Source organism: Histoplasma capsulatum (genome assembly GCF_000150115.1).
Source record: "Histoplasma capsulatum G186AR genomic scaffold supercont2.2, whole genome shotgun sequence".
NCBI lineage: Eukaryota > Fungi > Ascomycota > Eurotiomycetes > Onygenales > Ajellomycetaceae > Histoplasma > Histoplasma capsulatum.
Genome location: NW_025544802.1, coordinates 1,235,153 through 1,255,628, shown reverse-complemented (window position 1 = coordinate 1,255,628; position 20,476 = coordinate 1,235,153). Strand labels below are relative to the sequence as shown.

Here is a 20,476-nt window from a genome sequence, read left to right as displayed (position 1 = left end):
TCTAACATTTCTATCAAGCTGCCACGAAAAGGAGAGGTCAGCATTCTAAGGACTGCCAAATTAAATCATGCGGGAAAAACATATCTCAAATAACCACCCATATGCAACACACATGAGACGTCATCAGTTTTAAAGTAGTAGGATAGTAGGAGACATGGCTACGCTGGTTGGGATTCCTGCCGCCGTTTCCGCGACGTGTGAATCATATGTTGTTGAGCAAGTTTTATAAAGTATCGTTGAATCATATCACGCCTGTTGCCGAAATATTAGAACCCTTCCTTTAAACCTGATGATCCATCAAGACTAGACGAAAAATAATGTCTATCACTCACATTAAAATTGCCGTCGTGACAATGACGAACGGAACGGCTATTGGCCAGAAGAAGCTGATGGGATAAACAGGGTAAGCAGGAGGAACAATCCATACAGATGGCTTGACAGAGGAAAATAACCCCATAAACACATTCCGTGCGCTTGGATTTACGTATCAAAGATTCCCACGGGATTTATGGAAAACTTACGCATCGCTATGATTTTGTACCCCTTCGAATCGTACGAAATTCATCCCGAAGTAGCCCTTCACAGATTTAGTTAAGTATGAACGGTCCTGGTATGTGACCAGTTTAGATGTTGCTAGATTATAATAAGAACCACGAACCGTAAGGAATGTCAGTGGCAAAAACATGCATGTCACGATGGTAAGTTGTTTCATGCTTTCATTCTGGTAAGCTCCTGTACGAAACGGACAATAAGTCAGGGATTGCGTTTCCAAAAATTTGAGTGGAGTTGAAAATATGAATAAAAGGAATATCAGGTCTTACCAATGGTGTTGAAGGTAAGATCAATCATATTATCAGCAGATCGTCTCATTTGATCATATCCTTCCGTAATGGTGATGCAATGGTCCAACACATCACCTAAATAAGTATGGCAAATAGGGCTGATCCGGACGACAGTTAGCATCTTAGCTCCTTCCGGATAAGAATTGTCCGGTTTCGTATTCACCGGATCTAAGGGGAGCGTATTCATGGATGGAGAAGACAAGTTTTTCAGGGGTGTTGTTCCTGAACGAGAGGCTAGCCCAGATGTGTGGTCCCGAAGAGTGTTCACAACGCCGATTATGGGTTGCATTGCGTTACGCAAAACAGCAATTTCGGAGGTCAAAATATAAAGACGCGTCGATTGGTGGATTTCGGGGTCAGTGAGGACACTTAGTTCCAGGTCCCCAATCGCATCCTGATATGCCATTGTGACAGGGATAGCCAGATCGACGATAGCATCGAGAATAGCTTGGACGACCATACTTGCATCGCAACACTGGCGTAAGATAGTTTCAGGGGACATTAGCCGTTGGACGATCGGTGACTCGATATCTTGAGCACTGGCCTCGAAGAAAGAAGTTACGGTGTTATCTGCGTGAAGGAATATTGAAACTTGTTCGATGGCAACGCCCAGGCCTCTTGATGCGAGGACAGCATGCCTCTCCATGAAATCAATGCGATCCTCATTGGGACCGCTTCGGTAACGTTGAAGGGAGCGTAGCCTGCTGCGCCTTGAGCCACCCGTCCGGAGGATTTCACCTCCACGAAAAGTATGATCAAATGGGAGCTCAGATGCTTTTGTCCCAAGTTTTTTCTTTCTCCCAGAGGGCTTTAGAACATCCATAAGAGCTGACATAATAACCGCTCCGTTTTTTGACTGTTTCCGTTTTTTCTTGGGCTTCTCATTTGATTGGCCATTATATCCCTTCTCGCTATCGCTTTCGCCGGAAGAATTAGCAAACTGTCCGTCCGACTGAAGCTTGACTAGTTTCTGCATCGCAAGAACAATAAAGGTGTTGTCTGGAAACCAGTCAACTTTTGTACGATTCACAGAGTGCAATAGATCCTCGATTGCCAATCTGTGCAATCCCTTATAACTAGCAAGCAAGCTAACAACATCCCAGCTCAGCCCATTCACATTAATCCATCGACATTTGACCCAAGGCTGCCTTGGCTTACTCAAAAACGACCCCAGGGTAGTATTATCCAGGTGATACATTTGCATATCATGCTGAGAGAAATCCACAACTGTAATGTCGCATTGTGTGCTTTTGACTCGAAGAAGTGTTTCTCCTCCTGTCCGGTATGGAGGAAGAGGCTCTCTAGGATCAAGGCCGGGCTCTTCTCCTGGGTGCCAGTTATCACTTTCTGATGTGCTTCCCTCACGGTGATAAGAACGAGCGGTATCTGAACGTTTTATCCGCCGCTTTATGAAATCCTGCGACTCAACACGTTTGAAACTCCCAACGTCTGGAAGCGCAGTCGAAGGAGTGGGTGAGTGCTCAACTGTCGGGAAGGCTGGTAGTGCCTCGATATCGGGAGAAGAGCGGCTGGCAGACGCTGCCGTGCCATAGTCACGCACTTCAACAGACATTGGGTGAGTGTTGGAGGAATCGAGGGAAGGAAACTTTGCAGAAAAGTTGAGGAAGTTAGAATCAGCTAGCAGAAACGTATTTTTACTGAAAGGAATGATAACTCCACACACTCAATTGGGGCTCTCTAATGGAGGGGTCATATAAACGAGGGACGAGGGGAAACAAACGCGACCTCTGCTTTTAACTCACTCATTAACAACAAAATTCCGATGGATAAATGCTCGTAGCACTCAATTCTAGAAGATCATTTGTCTTCAATCCGTCACCTTTTGAACAAAGCTTGAATTCTGTCTTGGAGGTCGCAGGCTCATAGCTGGTATTGTGGGAAGCACAATTGACCTGGGTATGCGACCATAAAGGATATAGGAGAGGCCACGCAACGATGGCTTCTCCACTAGCTGGGTTTGAAGGATATGGAAACGGGTAAGCAGTGAGAACAGCTGAGTTGAATGCGCGGCAGTATTCTGATGTCGTCTATCTCGATTCCTCAAGCCGCACCGCAACTGCCGATTGATAGCTTGGTAACTTTCGGGGCAGGCCGAAATGTCTTGGCACACTAAGTTCCAAGCTATTTATATCTATCCATTGTAGCAGAATTTAAATATATTTAAGGGCAGTAATGTTCAGGAGACGCCAACCATAGATCATACAGCATTTTTCCTGCGCCCTTTTTCCTTCCTCACCCCAATAGGGCACATTTTTGAAGTGAAAAGCAACACGCCCCCTGTCAGACCATCATGGCGAATCATATAAACATGACCAGATAATTGTACAAGAGTAACCGATAACGTTGAAATGCAAATCAGGAAGCATATGAGAGACAATAGTGTTAAAAAAAAATATCCAAGAAGCAAACGAGAAACTTAGGGAATATTAGTTGTAAAATAAAATGGGCGATAATGTCAATATAATCTGTAAAAATATTCACCGAGAATGAAATCTGCTCGCCACAGGGGTCGATATCTTATCATTAAATGAAAAGTACAAAGCAAATATGAACACAAAAATGAAACGCAGAATCGTGGCGTAACAATCATGGGCCCGGCGACGGCCTTGGTTTCCATACAGCTCGATGGGCACTAAAATGTGGCGATTTCACAAAGTTGGCCGCTTGCTTCGTCGAGCCGTTGAGCAGTGCAGGCTGGACTTCCATGAGAATTGCCCTTTGTGGCTCGGCGTGCGGGGGTATAGTTGATTTAGTTCGCCGGCTCCGAGCATAAGATGTTGTCGATTTTGTAACTGAAGATGAGGAATTGGACGCGGGCTGTGAAGATTTCATGGTCATCCCCTTGATAATTTCGCGAAGTTCCTTGTCGTCATTGCATATCTGCGCTTTTATATAATTTGGATCTCGGGAGCTCTGTAAGGAAGACAGGACGGGTTTTCGGGGGGTGTAGTGGTATTTTTCTGGGGTAGGAAGGCTAGTGGGTTCAATGGAAGGATCCAACTGGGCCTCGAAGCCTTTTTTGAGGAGGTTTTCGATATCCAAGCTTTCACCGTGGGGTATTTTGTTGGGGTGAGACGGGGTAACGCAATCCATGTCAACCTCCTTTCTCAGCACCGTATCAATATCGACAGCAGAGAAATAAGCACATGACTGGGGGAGGTCATCAATCCCCATCTCTTGCGAGAACATAGCTCGAGTCCAGAGGTTCGCAACCTGTAACGCCATCGCGGCGCGGTACTTGTCATGTTCTTTAACCAAATATCTGATTTCATCGTGGACAGTAATTGCGAGACGTGCGTCCAAATTGAATCGCCGAATAAGGAAGTCCATGGAGATGATGAGCAGGTGCAAATAGTCCACACCAGATGATTGAATCGCCCAGTTTATTCGCGATGTCATGAAGCTTCCCTTGTTGATGAAGCGGCGCATGAGGGCTTCCGTAATACCTGCTCCAAGTACAGGCGTCCTCGGTCTCTCTTGTTCCGCGAACTCCTCAAGCTTATTGAATACGAATGATTCGGTGCCTCCCCTCCAAAAAGGGTTGTCACTCAATATCTTTCGATTGGTTCGGGTACCCTTGGTTTCCTCGTATAGTTTCGCAGCAACCCGTTTTGTCTCTTGTTCTGACATAGAAGGGTTAAATTGGCGAAGGAGCGTGGCTGCAAATTTGAGGCCTGCCCCATATATTCGGCCATAATTGAAAACTTTGGCATCGTTCCGAGAGATTCCCAGGATGTTCGCCGTTTTTGAATGTAAATCTGTACCAGCTGATTTTGTCCCTTCCAGCGTCATGAAGCCGATGGCGTTACCTCCGTGAATCTGAAACTGTGCGTCTCCCACAAGGCTGGCAATCCAGAGCTCCTCAGAATCCACGTCTGCGCCAACAAAAACATAGCCTGGGGGTGCCCTGACCATGGCTTTAAGCTCGGATCCCACCCTATTTGCTTTAGCGTTGCTCGCAGTTAGCCAGGTGTTTTCCACCGCTCGTCGAGTAATAGTGCCCATTGGAATAATTTGCGGTAATATATAGCCCTGCTTCAAGGTGGAATTCGATGACGATTTGTTTTGAAGTCGTTCGATGTCGTTGTGATAAACTACCATCTGGCTCATAATTCTGTCCCTGGCACTGATCCAGTAAGAACACGAAGCGTTCATTTCCAATGCTTCCTTAGCTAGAGCAAATTGGGAGGAAAGTTTTCCTCCTTCAAAATACTGTAAATATCCTTTCGCAAGCGGACTCGAGCAGCGAGCGTCGGGTCCATCCTTGTGTGGGAGTTTAAAATATAAATGCTCTCTATCATCTCGAAGACTAAGATTCTTCTCTTCAGCCATGTTACATGGGGCAACTGCCTGGTTCTCGAAGTTCTTTATTTCTCCTTTGGGAACCTGGAAAGTCCATCCATGTACATCCGACCAAACAAGTGGGTACCCAAGCCATGAGAGTTTCAAGAGAATTGGTGCCAAACGTGTGCGAACACTCAGGTTAATAGCGGAGGTGCTTGTCGGAAAGAGGGCTTTGTACCATTTTGGCATTCCAGGCATTTTCTGTCTTGCAGCAGGTCGAGGAGGGTCACCCTTCTTCCTCCCTTTAACCATTCTTATTTCCTGTCCGGACCAGTCCAATTGCCGTAACCATGGGTCATTCTCGTATACTTCGGGTTTATCCTTCACAGCTAACGCGCTGTCGCAAAGTTCCACCAGCCGCTTCTGTACATATTCCAGGCGGCGTTGATAGGTCTCCTCCGCATTTTTCAAGTATTCGTCCCAGGTATTGTTTACAGGCAAAATAACAGAGGAAAGGTGTTGCAAAGCTCCAAAACTAACCGGATGCGGGCATACCTCTAAAAAGTTGGGGAAAACCTGTTTGTAAACACGATGGGTAATCGAGACATCGGCTGCACAATAATCTAGAAGCTCGTCGAGTCGCTCCAGGATACCAGAGCGATCGAGATCACCGAAATGATCTCGCTGGGCTTTATCTATTGTAACATTGCAGTGGAATTTAGCAACGTCACGTAATGAGTTGACCGAGCTCCTGCCTACCCAGAGCTCTTCCTCTTCTTCTGTAAGCAGTTTGTTCTCAAGAAGCGCGGCAAGTTCAATCGAATTATTTTCTTTGAGGAGTTTATCCCTAAGGTCTCGATTTTTCCTATGCCGCATCCAGGTGGGCCGCTGTTGGGAGCACATCCCGTTAACGGCAACGTGAAGGGACATAGTATCAATGAAGAAGTTGCGGGTCTTCTTGATGTTGTATTCTTCCAAAGTCCTTGCACGGTCATATCCAACATTGTGCCCGACAATGATTCGGGCTTGAGATGGAGAACCAAGCGGAATAAGCTGTCGTTCGTTTTCTGTCTCGCCGAGAAGATAAGGTGACAGCCAGGCATACCATGCACTAGGACTCGCCGCACACGCCATTACCGCAAACGAAGATTCTTTCCACATTACTTCCGTGTCAAATGTTATCATCTCTTCGTTGGGTGCATCAACAGCCTCGCTTGTCCCATTGGCATTATATTTCGTCCATCCACTCCTCCTGATCCACTTTTTCGGTATGGGTGGGAGATCAATCTTTGCATATTGTTTTGCATTTGTCAAGTAAGGTTCTGAACAATCCATTCCTAATTTGTAAAAATGCTCATCCATCGTTTGACCTTCGAGAGGGGGAATATCAAAGGCAATTGGGTTCGAGCCTTCCTGAGTTTTACCAAGCAAATCATGGCGAGAAAGATGATCCTTTGAAAGCGCGATTAATTCCGGATTGGGGGGAGTGGGTTCCCGTAGAAAGATTTGCGAGTGGACATGGCTGCTTAACTGCTGGACTCCGATTTCATTAAAGCGGGCGGTGGAGGGAACTAGAAATATGTCGTGAGCGAGGCAGTCATGTATTGAGATAAAACATAGCGCAAACATACCTGCTAGTGTCTGCAGATTTTCCCCCCCACCAGGGGAAGCAGACGCTTTGGCAGTATACCATCGGAAGTCCAAACGTTGATGTCTGGTGGGTCGGGTTAAAACTGGTAGGCGGAGAGTTTTTGAGGATATCCGAAGCACGCCCCTTGAGGTTGCGCATGACGACAGGAGCATCCTTATGCGATGAGACGAGCTCCAGCTACAATGACATGGTGCAAACGCGCAAGTGAAAAGACATCAACCCTAACTGTTCCCGTCCTTTACGCCGAAATTGGCATCCTGTGACGTTGATGAGCGCTTGTCGGAATAATAATGTTCCGCAACATCCCCAAATCAACCGCTGTTCACTGTTGAATGTTCATCAAAAACTCACCTCTCCCCATAATTTACTACACTCCTTGGCCTGGCTGTCCTCGCTTGCTGTCCGCCTTTCTTCGGAGCCAACAAACTCAAGTTTCCGTCGTCGTTCATTCTCCCCACTCTTGTCCTGCCTGTTGGTCCCATCAACTCCCTCCCAGCAACTCTCCAGGACTCCCGGACAAGGCTCACCTTCTCCGTTGACTGCTCTCCAGGATAAGTTACCGGAACTCCAAATTTCCGGTATTTAGTTATTGGTTCATATTGAATGTCTTGTCCCACGAAACTTTAGCAGACTTCTCCCCACTTGTTGTACGGGTATTATGTCCAAGCTGGAATTTCAGCAACCGAAGCACCAGCACCCGAAGCACCAGCACCGACAGAGCTCCTGTTCAGATGCACGTATACAATAATACAGCCTAGGATTTGTCGTGTGATTAGGGACAACTTTCGTCGGTCGTCATCACCAGCTGGATTCGCCTTTCATCTTCAGCCACCGTATAAATTGGTTGAGCCTCGTGCTCCTTGTTCACCTCGGCTCGACTCGACCTGTGGTAAACTTGTGCGGATTGGAGATCTTAAATATTTTCGCGGCCACTCATAATCTGAATTAGGGAATTCAAAGTTCGCATTCCACACTCTCTTTTCGCATGGCCAGGTTTTCTACGGGACTATTCTGGACGAAGTAACGCTACAATCAAATTTAGTCATTAACTACCATACATTTTCCCTCTATCATCTTGCTTCCACCCATGAATAGCGATTCTGTTGTTGACCTTACTACCTCTTCGCCGCCACCTTTCGCGGATCAAAACTCGTCGAGCATGTATGTTTTTCGGGCGAGGAGCCCACGATCATTCGCTGTCATGGAAGGATGCCCATCCCCTAAAAGACGACGAGTTGACACTTCTTCTGTCGCCGGGCCCTCGGCGCACCAAACACGGCATCACAACCAGGTCAGCAGTTTAGATAACGATACAGACATCGAGTCGATCGATCTCACGGAGGTAAACGACAAGGTATCTCTAGCTAAGGTTCTTTCGAAACAACGCGAAGATGCCGTAAAGGCTCAAAATACAGTTGTTGGTGCTGTGGGCCGATCAACGCTGATAGCGTACAAGTGTCCTGTTTGTATGGATACTTGTGTTGACGCCACATCTACCATTTGTGGTATGTACCTTGCCTCTAACCCGATCAAGAACCAATGAATCAACCAAATCTAATATGCGTCTGCTCTAGGCCATCTCTTCTGTCACAAATGCATCACCGACACCCTTCGATTTGGCGAAGAAAGAAGTGCGCACGACGGCCATGGTAAGGCACCTCGTGGCAGGTGCCCTGTCTGTCGTCAAACACTTTCGCGCGTAGATACTTATGGACCGAAACGAAACCTTGTTCCTCTCCAATTAAATCTTTTAACAAGAAAGGATCTAAAATCCGATAGTGGAACATTCTAGTATTTTAGTTTCATAGCGTAGCGGGACACAGGATTGGATTCCTGGCGTTTGCATGATGTGACGGAGTTTTAAATCTGGATATTCGGGAACACAGGATACAAAGGGACTTGTATGGTTTTACTGCTTCTTGCATTGCATTGTTTGTTTTCAAGGCATCAGATTTGTTTCGGAAGATATCCGGCGTGTTGTTCTAACACCGTTTTAACAGGCTTATCGATGGTTATCTTCTCTTTCACTTCGTGATCCATAGAGCATATAAACAGCCACACAGGTGATTGTGCCATCGACAGTATCTGTTAAATAAAGAAAATTATACTCGTTTGTGTATGTATCTTTACCGAATTGACTGTTTTACAAAGCGCCACTGCTTCCCTTAGGCCCAACGCTGCCGACCCCTCCCAATGGCTCCAATGTATTCCGCCTACTCCTCGCCGCGGCTAGCCCGCCTCTAACAATCGCATCGCCTTTTTTACCCAGCACAACTTCCAACGCCTGTGTAAGTGCCGTTGGGTCATACCGCATCCCAACCACCACACCCGATTCATTCTCCACCTTCCTCCCATACAATCGCACACATTCAATCCCCATCCCAGCCAAACGTTCGCGGTCTACAGGTGGCGTTCCAGGGCCCTCCAGATGCAAGATGTGAGTAACGTATGACGTATACGGCAGCGAAACAGCTGGCCGGGTTTCCGTGGAACTCTCAGACGTTTTATCTTCGTTCAAACGTGTTAAATGATGGTACTTGAGGCCCCGACTTTCCTCGCCAGCACGGACAATGGCTTCGATAAAATCTGCTGCGGTGAAGGGCTGTCTTGCCGGCCCTGTCTCGCGGTCTATGGACCCGTTCAATATCAGGATCTTCTGCCGGGCACCGCTGTTATAAATAGCTTTTCCCACACCCTTGAGGATTATGCAAGGTATTATAGACGTGTAGAGTGAGCCGATACTGTATATTATGGCCTGTGATGAATACAACGCATCTAGAACACGGGGGTTGGCTGGGGGTCTGATCTCTTGACCATAGGGGTTTATGTACCAAAGCCGAGAGATGCGGCAGGGGAGATCTTCTGTCCCGGTTTTGCTGAAGGTTACGTTCTTGTTGCGCAGTGTTGGAAGAGAGCCTGGGAGGTGGCTTTCATTGTATGGGAGGTCATCAGAATCAGAGCAAGCGTCGTCGCCATCGGCAAGGAGGAGGCTGGGCCTTCTGAGTGATGGGATTGGCTGGATAGCTGTTGCTTCACTTGGATGGGAAATGCTGTTCTGGCCGACGATGACTGAGCCATCAACTAGAGAGGCCGATATGTGGTGGGAAAACGTGGAGTTTATAGCGGGGATTACACGGACATCGTCTGTGGGGACTGAGCAGATGCTGCCCAGCAGGTATATGGCACTCTCGAGACTGCCACTGAAGAGGCGTGCGCCTGTCAAAAACAGATTGCCTACACTAGCAGAGGTGAAGTCAAATGTTGAAGACGGCGGTCTTGCACGCTTAAGGATTTCCAGGTTGAGGAGATTCAAAAAGGAGCGGATCAGTTCCCTCTTTGCCGGGGATATAGCTTCCCACAAGGGCGACGTCCCCTCGACTATGGAATACCATTCAGCATGCGCTGTGCTCGCTGATGGGGCTAAACGATGGTTGAAGAACGTTTTAAGCGCTGCCCGCTCAGAGTGTGGAGGGCATTCAGGAATCAGACGGACGAGCCTACCTATCAAGTTTTATATTAGGCGTGGGCTTTTAAAAGATACCTTGGGATATGGGCTGTACAGATACGTACGACTGCCATCCTAGAATCGTAGTTACAGAACAAAAGACGACATGTATAAAGTAACTTACTCCGTACATCACCAATTCCAGGCCCACCAAACACCCGAATCAACTCGGAAGAAGAACCGCCATTATCACTAATGGGAATTATATAGCTGAGAGGACACTCCTTGCTTTGGCGGACCGCACCGAATACATCTACAAGGCTATTCGCTGCGCTTCCGCCAGAAAATACAACGATTCCCCTGGGTGTGACCATCGGCCCAATGCGCGCCGGAATGATGAAGCTCAAATATCAACAAGCGGAAGGAAGAAAATCAATGATGGCAGCACGTTGCACTTAAAAAAACAAAGTCCAAAGGAGCAAAGAACACCATGTGAAAACTCCGAGACAAAATCGAGTTCAGCTTTAAGTTGTTAGGCTTGTTTCATTTGAGCCGAAGGATCCATTTGAAGCATTGAACTCTAGCCGGGATACGTGCGTGCCGCCGGAAGCTAACCTTGGAAACAAGAAAATACGGCATACGGGGAACGAGAAATACGACAAACTGAAAGATCTACTGTGTATGTTATTCTATAAAGACGCTTTAGAATTATGTGCTGGGTATCGATTTTGTACACCTTCACTTTGTACTAGACTTTATCAATATAAACATCTGCACGAACGCACGCATCTGAATGTATTTAACCCAAGAATCCCATATGTAGCCAAATATTTTGTGCAATAAAATCATTCGGGGTATCTAATTAAGCATATGCTGCCCAACCTAGAGTGAAAAAAAGTAGAACGTGAGTTAGTATTTCTCAACAATCACAAAACATCCAGGGAATAACTAACCGCAATACAGAAGAGCAAGATTCCGTTCATCTGTCGCCTGTTGAATCAACTCATTAACAGTAGCAGCGACACTAAGCGTCTTCCCAAGCTTCTTTGCAACAACTGTCAAGGCTCGATCAGCCTCACTCGGCTCATTTGGGTTCTTGCTCTTGCCACTTTCGTTGACGTGAGCCGCGCCCTCAGCAGCCTCCTGGGTGTCTTGCATTTTTTTGATACGCAGTGGAGACAACGACCAACTGTAAAGGGGGTCATAACGAAGAACGTCGAGAATCGTCATAATGCTATATGACTCTCGGCGCAGAGCTTCAAGGGTGAATTCGCAGCAGCGCCTGAAAACTCCCTCTGTTTTGGTCACGCCCATACCATCAACGAGATCACGAGTCAAACGGAAAGGCACCACCTCGGGGATTGGTAGGACGCGTCCTTGTTCAAAGGCTACTCCTAGATCGATATGGACTACTTCACCCGTCTTCTCATCAAGTAGGATATTATGGCCATGTCTATCGCCCAAGCCGAGCACATGACCCAGCATGGAAATGGCAGCGGTGCTTCGTGTGTACGCAAGCCGTTTGCTAAACCAATCGTCTGGCTCTTTGAACCTCTCCATAAAGAAGAACCTCATGACCGGGTGGAACTGGTTTATTACCTCACGGAAAACTTTTACTCTATTCTCCAATGATTTTTGCTGCGCATCGCTGATAAGCTTCCGACAGGCGTTGGGTTTCATATCTTTGGGAAATTGTTTTTGGTGGGCGGGCATTAGATAGTCGGTTAATGGAATTGTATTTTGCACAAATTCGATGATTCCCGCACCCGTAGTTAGAGGCAGCACTCTATATGTTCTGATGCCTAAGTTGCGCTGCTGGGTAGCCCGATTCTCTCGCAACAAGTCACTGACTTGTTCAAAGACTTGTTCCATAATGGCATCTTGCCGCAAGTCATCATTCCCTCCTTTAAACTAGATATATACCTGTCAGTAAAATCTATTCCCAACAAAAGCACGTTATCATGACTTACGAGTTGTCTATACAAAAGCCCATCTGAAGCGATAGCAGAGACGATTTTGGGAGCGCTGACACCAGATGCGACAGTGAATTCCGGGAGATACCTCACAATACGGGGTATTTGGCTATAATCGCAATCAATCCGGAGATCAATTTTCATGGTTGGTGGCGGAATACGCTGTCTTCTGATGTCTTGTTCTAATCGTTGTCCGGCGACTGTCTTTCTAAGTGCAACCTTTGAACCGCTCTTTAGTCCATTGTCTAGCCTGTCTGTTGCAAACCTCACGTATATGACATTTGTGTTGTGTAGAGTGAGCCACGTAGCACACGCCTTCGGATCTACTTTCAGACGGTCAACTAAGCTATTGGCGGCTCGGTATCGGGAAGTGCCCATATGGTCTCTACCACGCGTGGATCTGCTGCTGTTGAATATCTGATACATTCCGTGGTATGGATGTTCCCTGCAAATCCGGAAAATGAGATTTGCTAGCAGCGGCTGAAAACTATCCTCAACATCAAGCAGACGCGACGATAATTGATTCATCAATGGCGCAAACATCCGACTGGGCACAGCGTTAATGTATTTCGCGACAGCCCCATTGGCTGCTTCGCTCTCCGAATTGTCTAACCAGAGAGCACAGAACCGTAGGACATTGTTCTTGAACTTATCGGAGGCCTTCAAGGAAAGGAGATACTTCTCTAGGCACTGGCGGAGGAAAGATACCCGACTCTCCTTCAGCCGCTGGTACTCTTTGTCATCCAGTTCAAACCATTGTTTCGCTCTAGATATGTGCATCAGAAGTGACTCTCTCTCTTTGTTTCTTGCCGATTCTATCATTTGCTCGAGATCCAATACTTCTCTCTCCTTTCGATGACGAATTTGCTCAATTCTCCTGAAATCTTCCAGGCTGTCTGGATTCTGAAGTTGTTGGTCACAGAAAACTGCAAATTCATGGAATACCCGCCCAGCTTCCTCCCCTTCGGATTTACCCTTTAACTCTTTTATTGCGGGGAGGAGATATTCCTGCATAATCGTATCCGGCTTTTGTAACCTAGCTTCCGCAACATGGCGACCCTAAGACAGTAAGTATAAAATTCACTCCCTCAAATGGACATTCACTGTTACCTACTAGACTAGCCAAAATCTCCGCCTTGTTCACTGCAATAGATTGATTCTGGAGGTCGTTCTGCTCACTAAGCTGTTGTAACATCTGGATTGAGGTCGTCATCTCCCCCTGGTCCCAGAGCACATTTGCCAAATCAAATGTTGCTGCAGCGTCAATAAATACGCCAAGTTCAGCGCAGGGTTTGATCAGTTTCGAAAGTGAAATCGCGGATTTCAAAGACGCCTGGTGTTCGTCATGTTCCCTACATATTTTGAGGGATTCTCGGATAGTTTTAACCTCCAATAGTTGAGCATCATGGGAGCTTACACTAAGCATGGATTTTATGTGAGGTTGCCGGTTGATCAACGAAAACAAAGCTTCATGGCTTGAGAGAATCAGGCTTACATCCCGGAAACTAATGATGTAAATAAGGTGAGTTGAACCATTCATAGTATATGCCACATAGGATAAGGATCGCACGAACCTCTCAAACTTCAGCCACGATCCCTTAGCTTGTATTCTTTCCCATGCATCTTGTAACTGATCCAGATTTTGAGAACACATGACTTGATCTATTTCAGCTAATATTCCTATCGCTCTCATCATATCACGAAGCTCAACGTGGGACTGATTCTTCTCCAAATTATGGAGCACTTCTGAAAAACTGTTGTCCAAAATTCGGGCTACCTGCAATTTGTCGTCTGACGAGTTCAAACTTTGCAGGACTTTGAATACGTTTCCAGCGGCGGAGGGTGAGCTAGAAGGCATGGGGATATCCCACTGCTGTAGGTGAAGCGAAGTTGAGAGCATGTTTTCAAAGATTTCAGTCCTCTTGCCATTACTTGTTGGTGCAGTAAACATTGCATTTGCAACACCTTGGAAATTTGTGGTATTTAGTGCTCGTATAAGTCCGAGGGTGCTTGTTTCCCCTATAGAGCCAGAGAGCTTCATTTCAGCCTCATAATTGGCACTCTGGAATGATAGATTTTTGAGCCCAAACCCAGCACTCTCATGTTGGAGTTTTTCAAGGACGGAATCTAGAGTGGCGCTTTGCTGAATACCGTAGAATAGATCAGGGTCCTCGATGTTTTTGAAAATGTCGTGGAGGAGCAATAAGGAGTCAGGCAACTTTGAAGCTGCTAACCGTCGAGTTGACGAAGTCCGCGAGAAATGGATTTCCACGAAAAGAAGGGAAGTTTTGTACATTTTACACTGCGCTGCTGCATGCGCAGCTTGCAGGTAATCAATGTCAAGCCAGGCATCTCGCTGATTCATGGTCTGCTCGTGAGGGATTTTTTGGTGCCTTAAATGCAGAATACAATGAATAATTAGCCGGATATGTGGGAAGGTGGTTTGCCGAACATCACGGAATGCTTGTCGAAATACATCGGAGACAGCTTGACGAACAATCCGTTTACCCTCATATTCGGAGAGAAGCCTGTCATGTAGAATATATGGTAGGAGTTTCATCGCAAGAGCCGGCATCTCAAAAAGAACTTTTGGTAAGGTGCCAACTACAGAATTGGTGGCTTCCCGGACCGATAAACAGAGAGTGAAATCACGGGCCCATTCCTCAGCAGGTGCATCGGCAATCCACCGAACATCGTGGTTGAATTGTGCCCTCTGGAGAGCGGTTAGGGAAAGGTCAGGACATAAATATGGCGTCCAGGTAAGCGCTTTAAGAAGTGAACTAGGAATGGCTGACGCGCATTCTCCGAGATCGGGTTCAGAATGGAGACTGGTGAAAATTTGCTGCAAGGCTCGCTCCGCGAGTCCAATATCCCGACGACTATTTGAAAATAACGAATTATAAAGTATCCTGATAATAGAAATTTTGGATGTCAATCTAACTCGTTCTGGAATATCATCGGGGGGAGATGATTGCGTTTCCTTGAGCATCGAATCATTGACCACTCCCGTCGACGCATACGCCCGGCCCAATACACGAGCAGCCCAGAGGCGATAACCGGAACTATGATCACGATGTTGTATGGTGTTCCAAACAGTTACCGCGTTCGCTGCTGCAACCTTGTCTTCTCCTAAAATATCATCTCGGAAGTCTTTAGGTCTTTGGAAGTCATTGCAGATAAGAGAAAAGACCAAATCAGTGGCTGGAGCACTCAATAGTCTCTCTCCGGGCGCGCTATCTTGCAAAAGACCTACTAGAAGTTCACCCTCATATGTACCTTTTGAAGCGCTTCCGACCAAATTAATGCGCTGAGCTGATTGCACAATAGTTCGGAATGATTTCCCGGATTCCTTGCTAAGTTTCGGAGATTCATACTCGTCCAAAAACTTTGCAAACCAGTCATGGAAAATTTGAGCCTTGGATATTGATGACCGGAAATGTGTTTCTTGAGTAGTGCTCTCCTGGGACGAGGAGAGAAGCCCCCTAAGTGAGGCAAGAGTCGAGACCCCAAGTCCTGCCATAAAATAAGGGTTTTCCAGTAGATATGGCCTGCCTTTGTCGATGAGGTACCAAAACAGCCCAACAGCATCTTCCGAACAATGAAAATCAGAGAGAAATGACCTTAGGAAATGTAACAACATTTCTAGGGGATATTCATCAAGAACCACCGATCCAGCGACGCAGACTAGAATTTTGAGCTTTCGGATCACTGCACAAGCATGGAGCGAACCCAGGGATGGATGAATGGATTCTATCAATGTCCTTGCAACAAAACAAACCAAAGCGGGTGTCCACATTGTCTCCAGGTCATACCCGGTCCGCGTGCATAGAAAGTCAAACTCATCAAGGAGGTATCTGGCTCGGAAGGACGGTTGTTGGCTGGCTGGCAAAACCGCCGTTGATGAGCTTCTTTTCGCTATATCTTTCCAGATATCTAGAGCGTATTTGAAAGCAGGTCGTTTTTCAAAGCCTCTTTCCATCTGTTCCGTTTGGTCCACGCATTTGAAAAATACGGCAATTGTTTCAGGGAAATATCTTTCCAGTAAGGAACCAAATTGTTCAGCCCCCAGAATCTTCTTGATGCGACCCTGGGTTCCTTTTGGCTGGCTGTCCTGTGAAGGTGGGATGCTTATGTCGCGGGCAATACAGTATGCTTCGGCTTTATAAAAACAGTGCTCCAGTAATCCTCGGAAGGTCATACCCAAACAATTCGAAACCTCGGTCATCTCTTGATCCTTGCCCCGCATCACAATTTGGGCTACAACTTCGTCCTCAACATCTATTAGTAAGTCATTAAGCGCCTGATAACCAAATATGGTAAACGGAATGGACCCCAAAGACTCTGTTTCGAGCCACGTATATATCATCTGAGAGGCAAAGAGCCTAAAAATTTCTTTAGCATCATCGAGGTTGAGGGAACGCGCGACCTCTTGTAAGCAAGCTTTTGCATATGGCGCTGATTTGGGCAGTTGCCCGGGAGCTTCAAATATGTGATATATTCCGCGGCGTAGAAGGGTATGCCATCTAGACGCTAATTGTGCTAGGAGATATAGGCGTAATGCAATGCCTTCGTTCCGGTCAGGGTCACGAGGAAGGTTCTCCAGAATATCGTCAAATATGGCGTCATGTTCTTTTAAAATAAAGCCGTCGAACACTGATGGAATAATCCCGGACAGGTGGAACTTCACAGTAAGATCCCCGTCGTGTAAGATCTTAAACAGGATAGTACGGGGCGAGGGACGCGAGCTGTCCCTTGGATACATGGGGTCAGCTCGAAGGATACGTCCCATCAACGTAGCAATCCTTATCAGGACTCTTGGGGAACCCAAGCTTTCTTCAACTAGTAACGCATACCAATTGTAAAGATCAACAGCAGATTCAAAAAGTTCGTCGTCTTCGTCCGTAGTCCAAAGATCAATAAAAGCTGTCGTAAGTTCAATACAAATGGATAAAGCAGCTTCGCACATTTTAAACTCATATGATTGTAGTATCGTTTCCCCGAAGAACACAAGCAAACTGCAGGCGTCGGATCTAGAAATGCTTGGCCAGCTGCCAAGAAGGGCTACCAGATTGGTTCGAGCAGCGAGAATGTCCGCAGTGTCAAGTGATGTGACATGAGCGACTATGGTCCCATTCCTAGGGGCTTCGGAACTCTTGTTTGCGCCGTTTAGGTAATATAATATATGTAGGTGAGTGGCTGTCGCACGGCGAACTGCATTCTGGTCCCCGTATGCAGGGATATCCTCTCGATCGAATTTCGGAGCGAAGTCGTTATCTCTTATGTGGCTATCTTGAGATGAAAAATGATTATCGAGATCCATTTGGTCAGCTGCGGAATTAGACGAGTCCAGCTCTGCACCATTGTGATGGTCTAAGACGGCAATAAAATCAGGAGCGATAAGTTGAATGGCCTTCATAACTGGATCATTGATGTCGAATGACAGCTTCAAGCGCAGAATGATTGGAGACAGAACATCCAAGCAGGAATCAAGAAATTCCACTTCATTCCTCGAGAAAAAGCCACAGAGGCTTACCCAAAGCTTTTCAGTGCTTTTCTGTAAATATTGACACCGGAGTGAAACAGGTAACGGAAGTGATTGAGTAAATACGGTACTTGTGATGCAGAGAGATACTAAAATCTGAATGATTTCAATGGTAACATGTTGGTGATTATCATCGTTTAGCTGACTCCAAATTTGACAGAAATTGTCTATTTTCGATTGCAATAGTTCCAAAATAAGTTGGTCATCGGGGTGCTGCTTCACTGAAGAGCTAATATATGTAAGCCTTGCCGTATCCGCTGTGGTCTCATTTGCAGGACCTTGTCGTGCTGTGAGAAACAGATAATCAATCAGCTTGCAATCCTGACGGAGCCTAATAAAGCACCTTGAGATCCTGCAAAGAGGCCCCGGAAGGACAGGATAGGGAGGGTCGAAAGATCTCCCAGTGCACTTCATCAGGATATTGAGAAGGTCCAAAGGTCGTGCAAAGGTAGCAACTTGCATCGTATAGACGCGGTCAGTTAAAGTCCCTATTTCCAATATTAGAAAAAAGGTATTCAGTCCAGCAAGCATGGAAGCCGCCAAATCTTACAGCTATTTCTTATCCATGTGCAAATTTGCTTTGACATATCTTGGTTCTGTGCGGGATTGAACTTTGTTCGGAAGTCTACCAGCTTTGCCCACATGCGCAACGCGGAGTCGGTTAGACCTGAGGGGCCATTAAGATCAACAGAGGATATCATCGATTCAATTGTATCCCCCACAATTGAATAATCTAGTAGCTCGAAATGGAGAATTGCTGTCAGCAAATTACAAGCAGTCCTAGATGTGGTGGGAGAGCCCAGGGCGCGACAAGTCAGCTCCCAAACTTGAACCCACAAAGGACGCAATTCCTGCGAAGTAGCAGCAATAAAACTAGCCATACTGTGGATTTATGATCAGTATATTGATTTATATTTTTTAGAGGGCAAACTCACCTTGCAAGTGCTACCATGGTCCATGACGCTGTGGAACTGTTTTCGTCTAAAATATTTACTGTAAGCTGCGCTATAGTTGTTAATAACTCTTCAACCACGGGCTCGCGTTCTGAGAAAATGAATGGAAGCAATTGCAATGCACATATTCTTGTTACTCCTGCAGAACTCGAAGCTTCACGAACAATATCGGATCTCCTTGACAAGAGATGTTGTTTCTTATTCGGTCGTCCTGTTGTTTGTGGCCCCTCATCTAGGCTGAGGTACATATTGTCTAAAAGCGTCGAAAAAACAGCAATTGCTTGCAAAGTGATCCAAGTTTGTTCAGACCTAGGAACTCCCAGGCGTGGAGCCATTGTCCTGATGCCCATAGGTCTGGGGGGTTGGTCAAACGTAAACACCAAATCGTCCACTTGCATGAAGTCCTTTTCTGGTTGCCTCGTGTACTCCTGATACAGTTGCTCGGTTAGGTCTTGGAGTCGTTCCGCGAATGAATCTGGTGGAGATGAGAGACTAGATTGAACGAAAATGGGTCTCCCAATCATCAGCGTTATCAACATCTCATCCTTCAAGATAGCAGATTTCGTACGCCAGAATCGTTTTATTATTGGGATGACATCCAACAAAGCGTCTCTAACAAGAATAATGTCATACGTTATCAACTTTGCAAGAACAGAATTGAATGCGCTAAATGCGGCATGGGGAGTTTTAGAAATGCTACTCTGTGATTGAAGATAGTCCACAAGGCCATGGAGCAGCTTTTCGGCATCATCAATGATGGGTGCGGAAGGATAGGAGCACAACAATTGCATACAAGTCTCTAGCTCTTCGGTCTTTGTACTGTTCTCAAATCCGGAACTTTTATTGCGCCGAAGAGTATCGGGTTCGATAGAACTGGCACGACTTCCTCGATCACCCAGACTTTCAGATGGAAGACGTGTACGGGACCGAATGCTCAGCTGAGTCTCCTGGTTTGGTTCTATGACCCCAGTCGCTTGGAGACAGAAATTAACGACATGATGCCAATCGCCCTTGCTCAAGTGCTCCAAATGAGGCGGATACTGCAATATTGTCTTCAAAATCTTTATGTAGTCGCCGCTAAGTAGTTCCCATAGTGCATCTCCCAGTGTTTGGATTGCATCGGTGACATGGTCGAGCAAAGCGGCCACGGTTTTTGAGCGGATTTTATGTACACCCAGCTCAACAGTCGCTCGGAGGGCAGAAACACAACTTGTGAGTCTCGTTCCCGATGTGGATTTGGATACAGGGGTCTTCGACGTACGTTTGTAGGAGGACTTCTCGGTGGAAATAAACCGAAACAGGGTTTCGAAGATTTTATGATACTCCTTATCAGTGAGATTGTTCCTACAACAGACGCCATTCAATGTTAGGATCTCTATACAGTTTAAAGATTGCGAATCGGGAGCCATACAGCTTAGGTGTTTGTCTATTCCGCAGAAAGATATGTTTGAGATCTTTTTAGATATTGTCAGTCCGTTCCATAGATCGTCCTATCTTCACAAAAGTGACGACGGCAGTACCTTCAAGCCCAGCTACACGATTCCTTTGCAGGTCTGAGCCAATTGCCCTCAGCGCATCCTCGAGGCTTACTTCCTTCATTGCTCCCTAAAGCAGTTGTAGAAAATAGGGACGAGCGGTTGGTGCGGACCATTCCATTCAGGAGCGGGGAGTCAAGACTAGCGTAAATAAAACTGCCCATTCCTGATAGGATGTTAATTGTAGTATTTGATAGATATCTCTTCGCCACGGATCGTGCTATTTACAT

General features: G+C 46.4%; 5 protein-coding genes across 5 annotated transcripts; 1 reads left to right on the top strand and 4 right to left on the bottom strand.

Annotated features, from left to right (window-relative positions):
* Window positions 1–158: 158 nt before the first annotated feature.
* Window positions 159–2,415, bottom strand: HCBG_01641 (uncharacterized protein; the record flags this gene model as incomplete). Its single annotated transcript, XM_045428690.1, has 3 exons — window positions 159–252; window positions 522–633; window positions 822–2,415. 3 exons carry the CDS (start codon window positions 2,413–2,415, stop codon window positions 159–161), a joined length of 1,800 nt encoding a protein of 599 aa, XP_045290476.1.
* A 1,034-nt stretch (window positions 2,416–3,449) lies between these two features.
* On the bottom strand, window positions 3,450–6,950 carry HCBG_01640 (DNA polymerase gamma; the record flags this gene model as incomplete). Its single annotated transcript, XM_045428689.1, has 2 exons — window positions 3,450–6,718; window positions 6,779–6,950. The coding sequence occupies 2 exons, from the start codon at window positions 6,948–6,950 to the stop codon at window positions 3,450–3,452; spliced, it is 3,441 nt and encodes a 1,146-aa protein (XP_045290475.1).
* Window positions 6,951–7,247: 297 nt separating this feature from the next.
* HCBG_01639 (uncharacterized protein) lies at window positions 7,248–8,953 on the top strand (the record flags this gene model as incomplete). The annotated part of the gene is made up of 2 exons (XM_045428688.1): window positions 7,248–8,303; window positions 8,373–8,953. The coding sequence occupies 2 exons, from the start codon at window positions 7,886–7,888 to the stop codon at window positions 8,588–8,590; spliced, it is 636 nt and encodes a 211-aa protein (XP_045290474.1).
* Window positions 8,942–10,617, bottom strand: HCBG_01638 (uncharacterized protein; the record flags this gene model as incomplete). The annotated part of the gene is made up of 2 exons (XM_045428687.1): window positions 8,942–10,299; window positions 10,428–10,617. 2 exons carry the CDS (start codon window positions 10,615–10,617, stop codon window positions 8,942–8,944), a joined length of 1,548 nt encoding a protein of 515 aa, XP_045290473.1.
* Window positions 10,618–10,964: 347 nt separating this feature from the next.
* HCBG_01637 (ataxia telangiectasia mutated) lies at window positions 10,965–20,310 on the bottom strand (the record flags this gene model as incomplete). Its single annotated transcript, XM_045428686.1, has 8 exons — window positions 10,965–11,125; window positions 11,197–11,797; window positions 12,214–13,275; window positions 13,331–13,721; window positions 13,791–18,246; window positions 18,309–18,640; window positions 18,694–20,137; window positions 20,232–20,310. The coding sequence occupies 8 exons, from the start codon at window positions 20,308–20,310 to the stop codon at window positions 11,106–11,108; spliced, it is 8,385 nt and encodes a 2,794-aa protein (XP_045290472.1).
* Window positions 20,311–20,476: the final 166 nt, after the last annotated feature.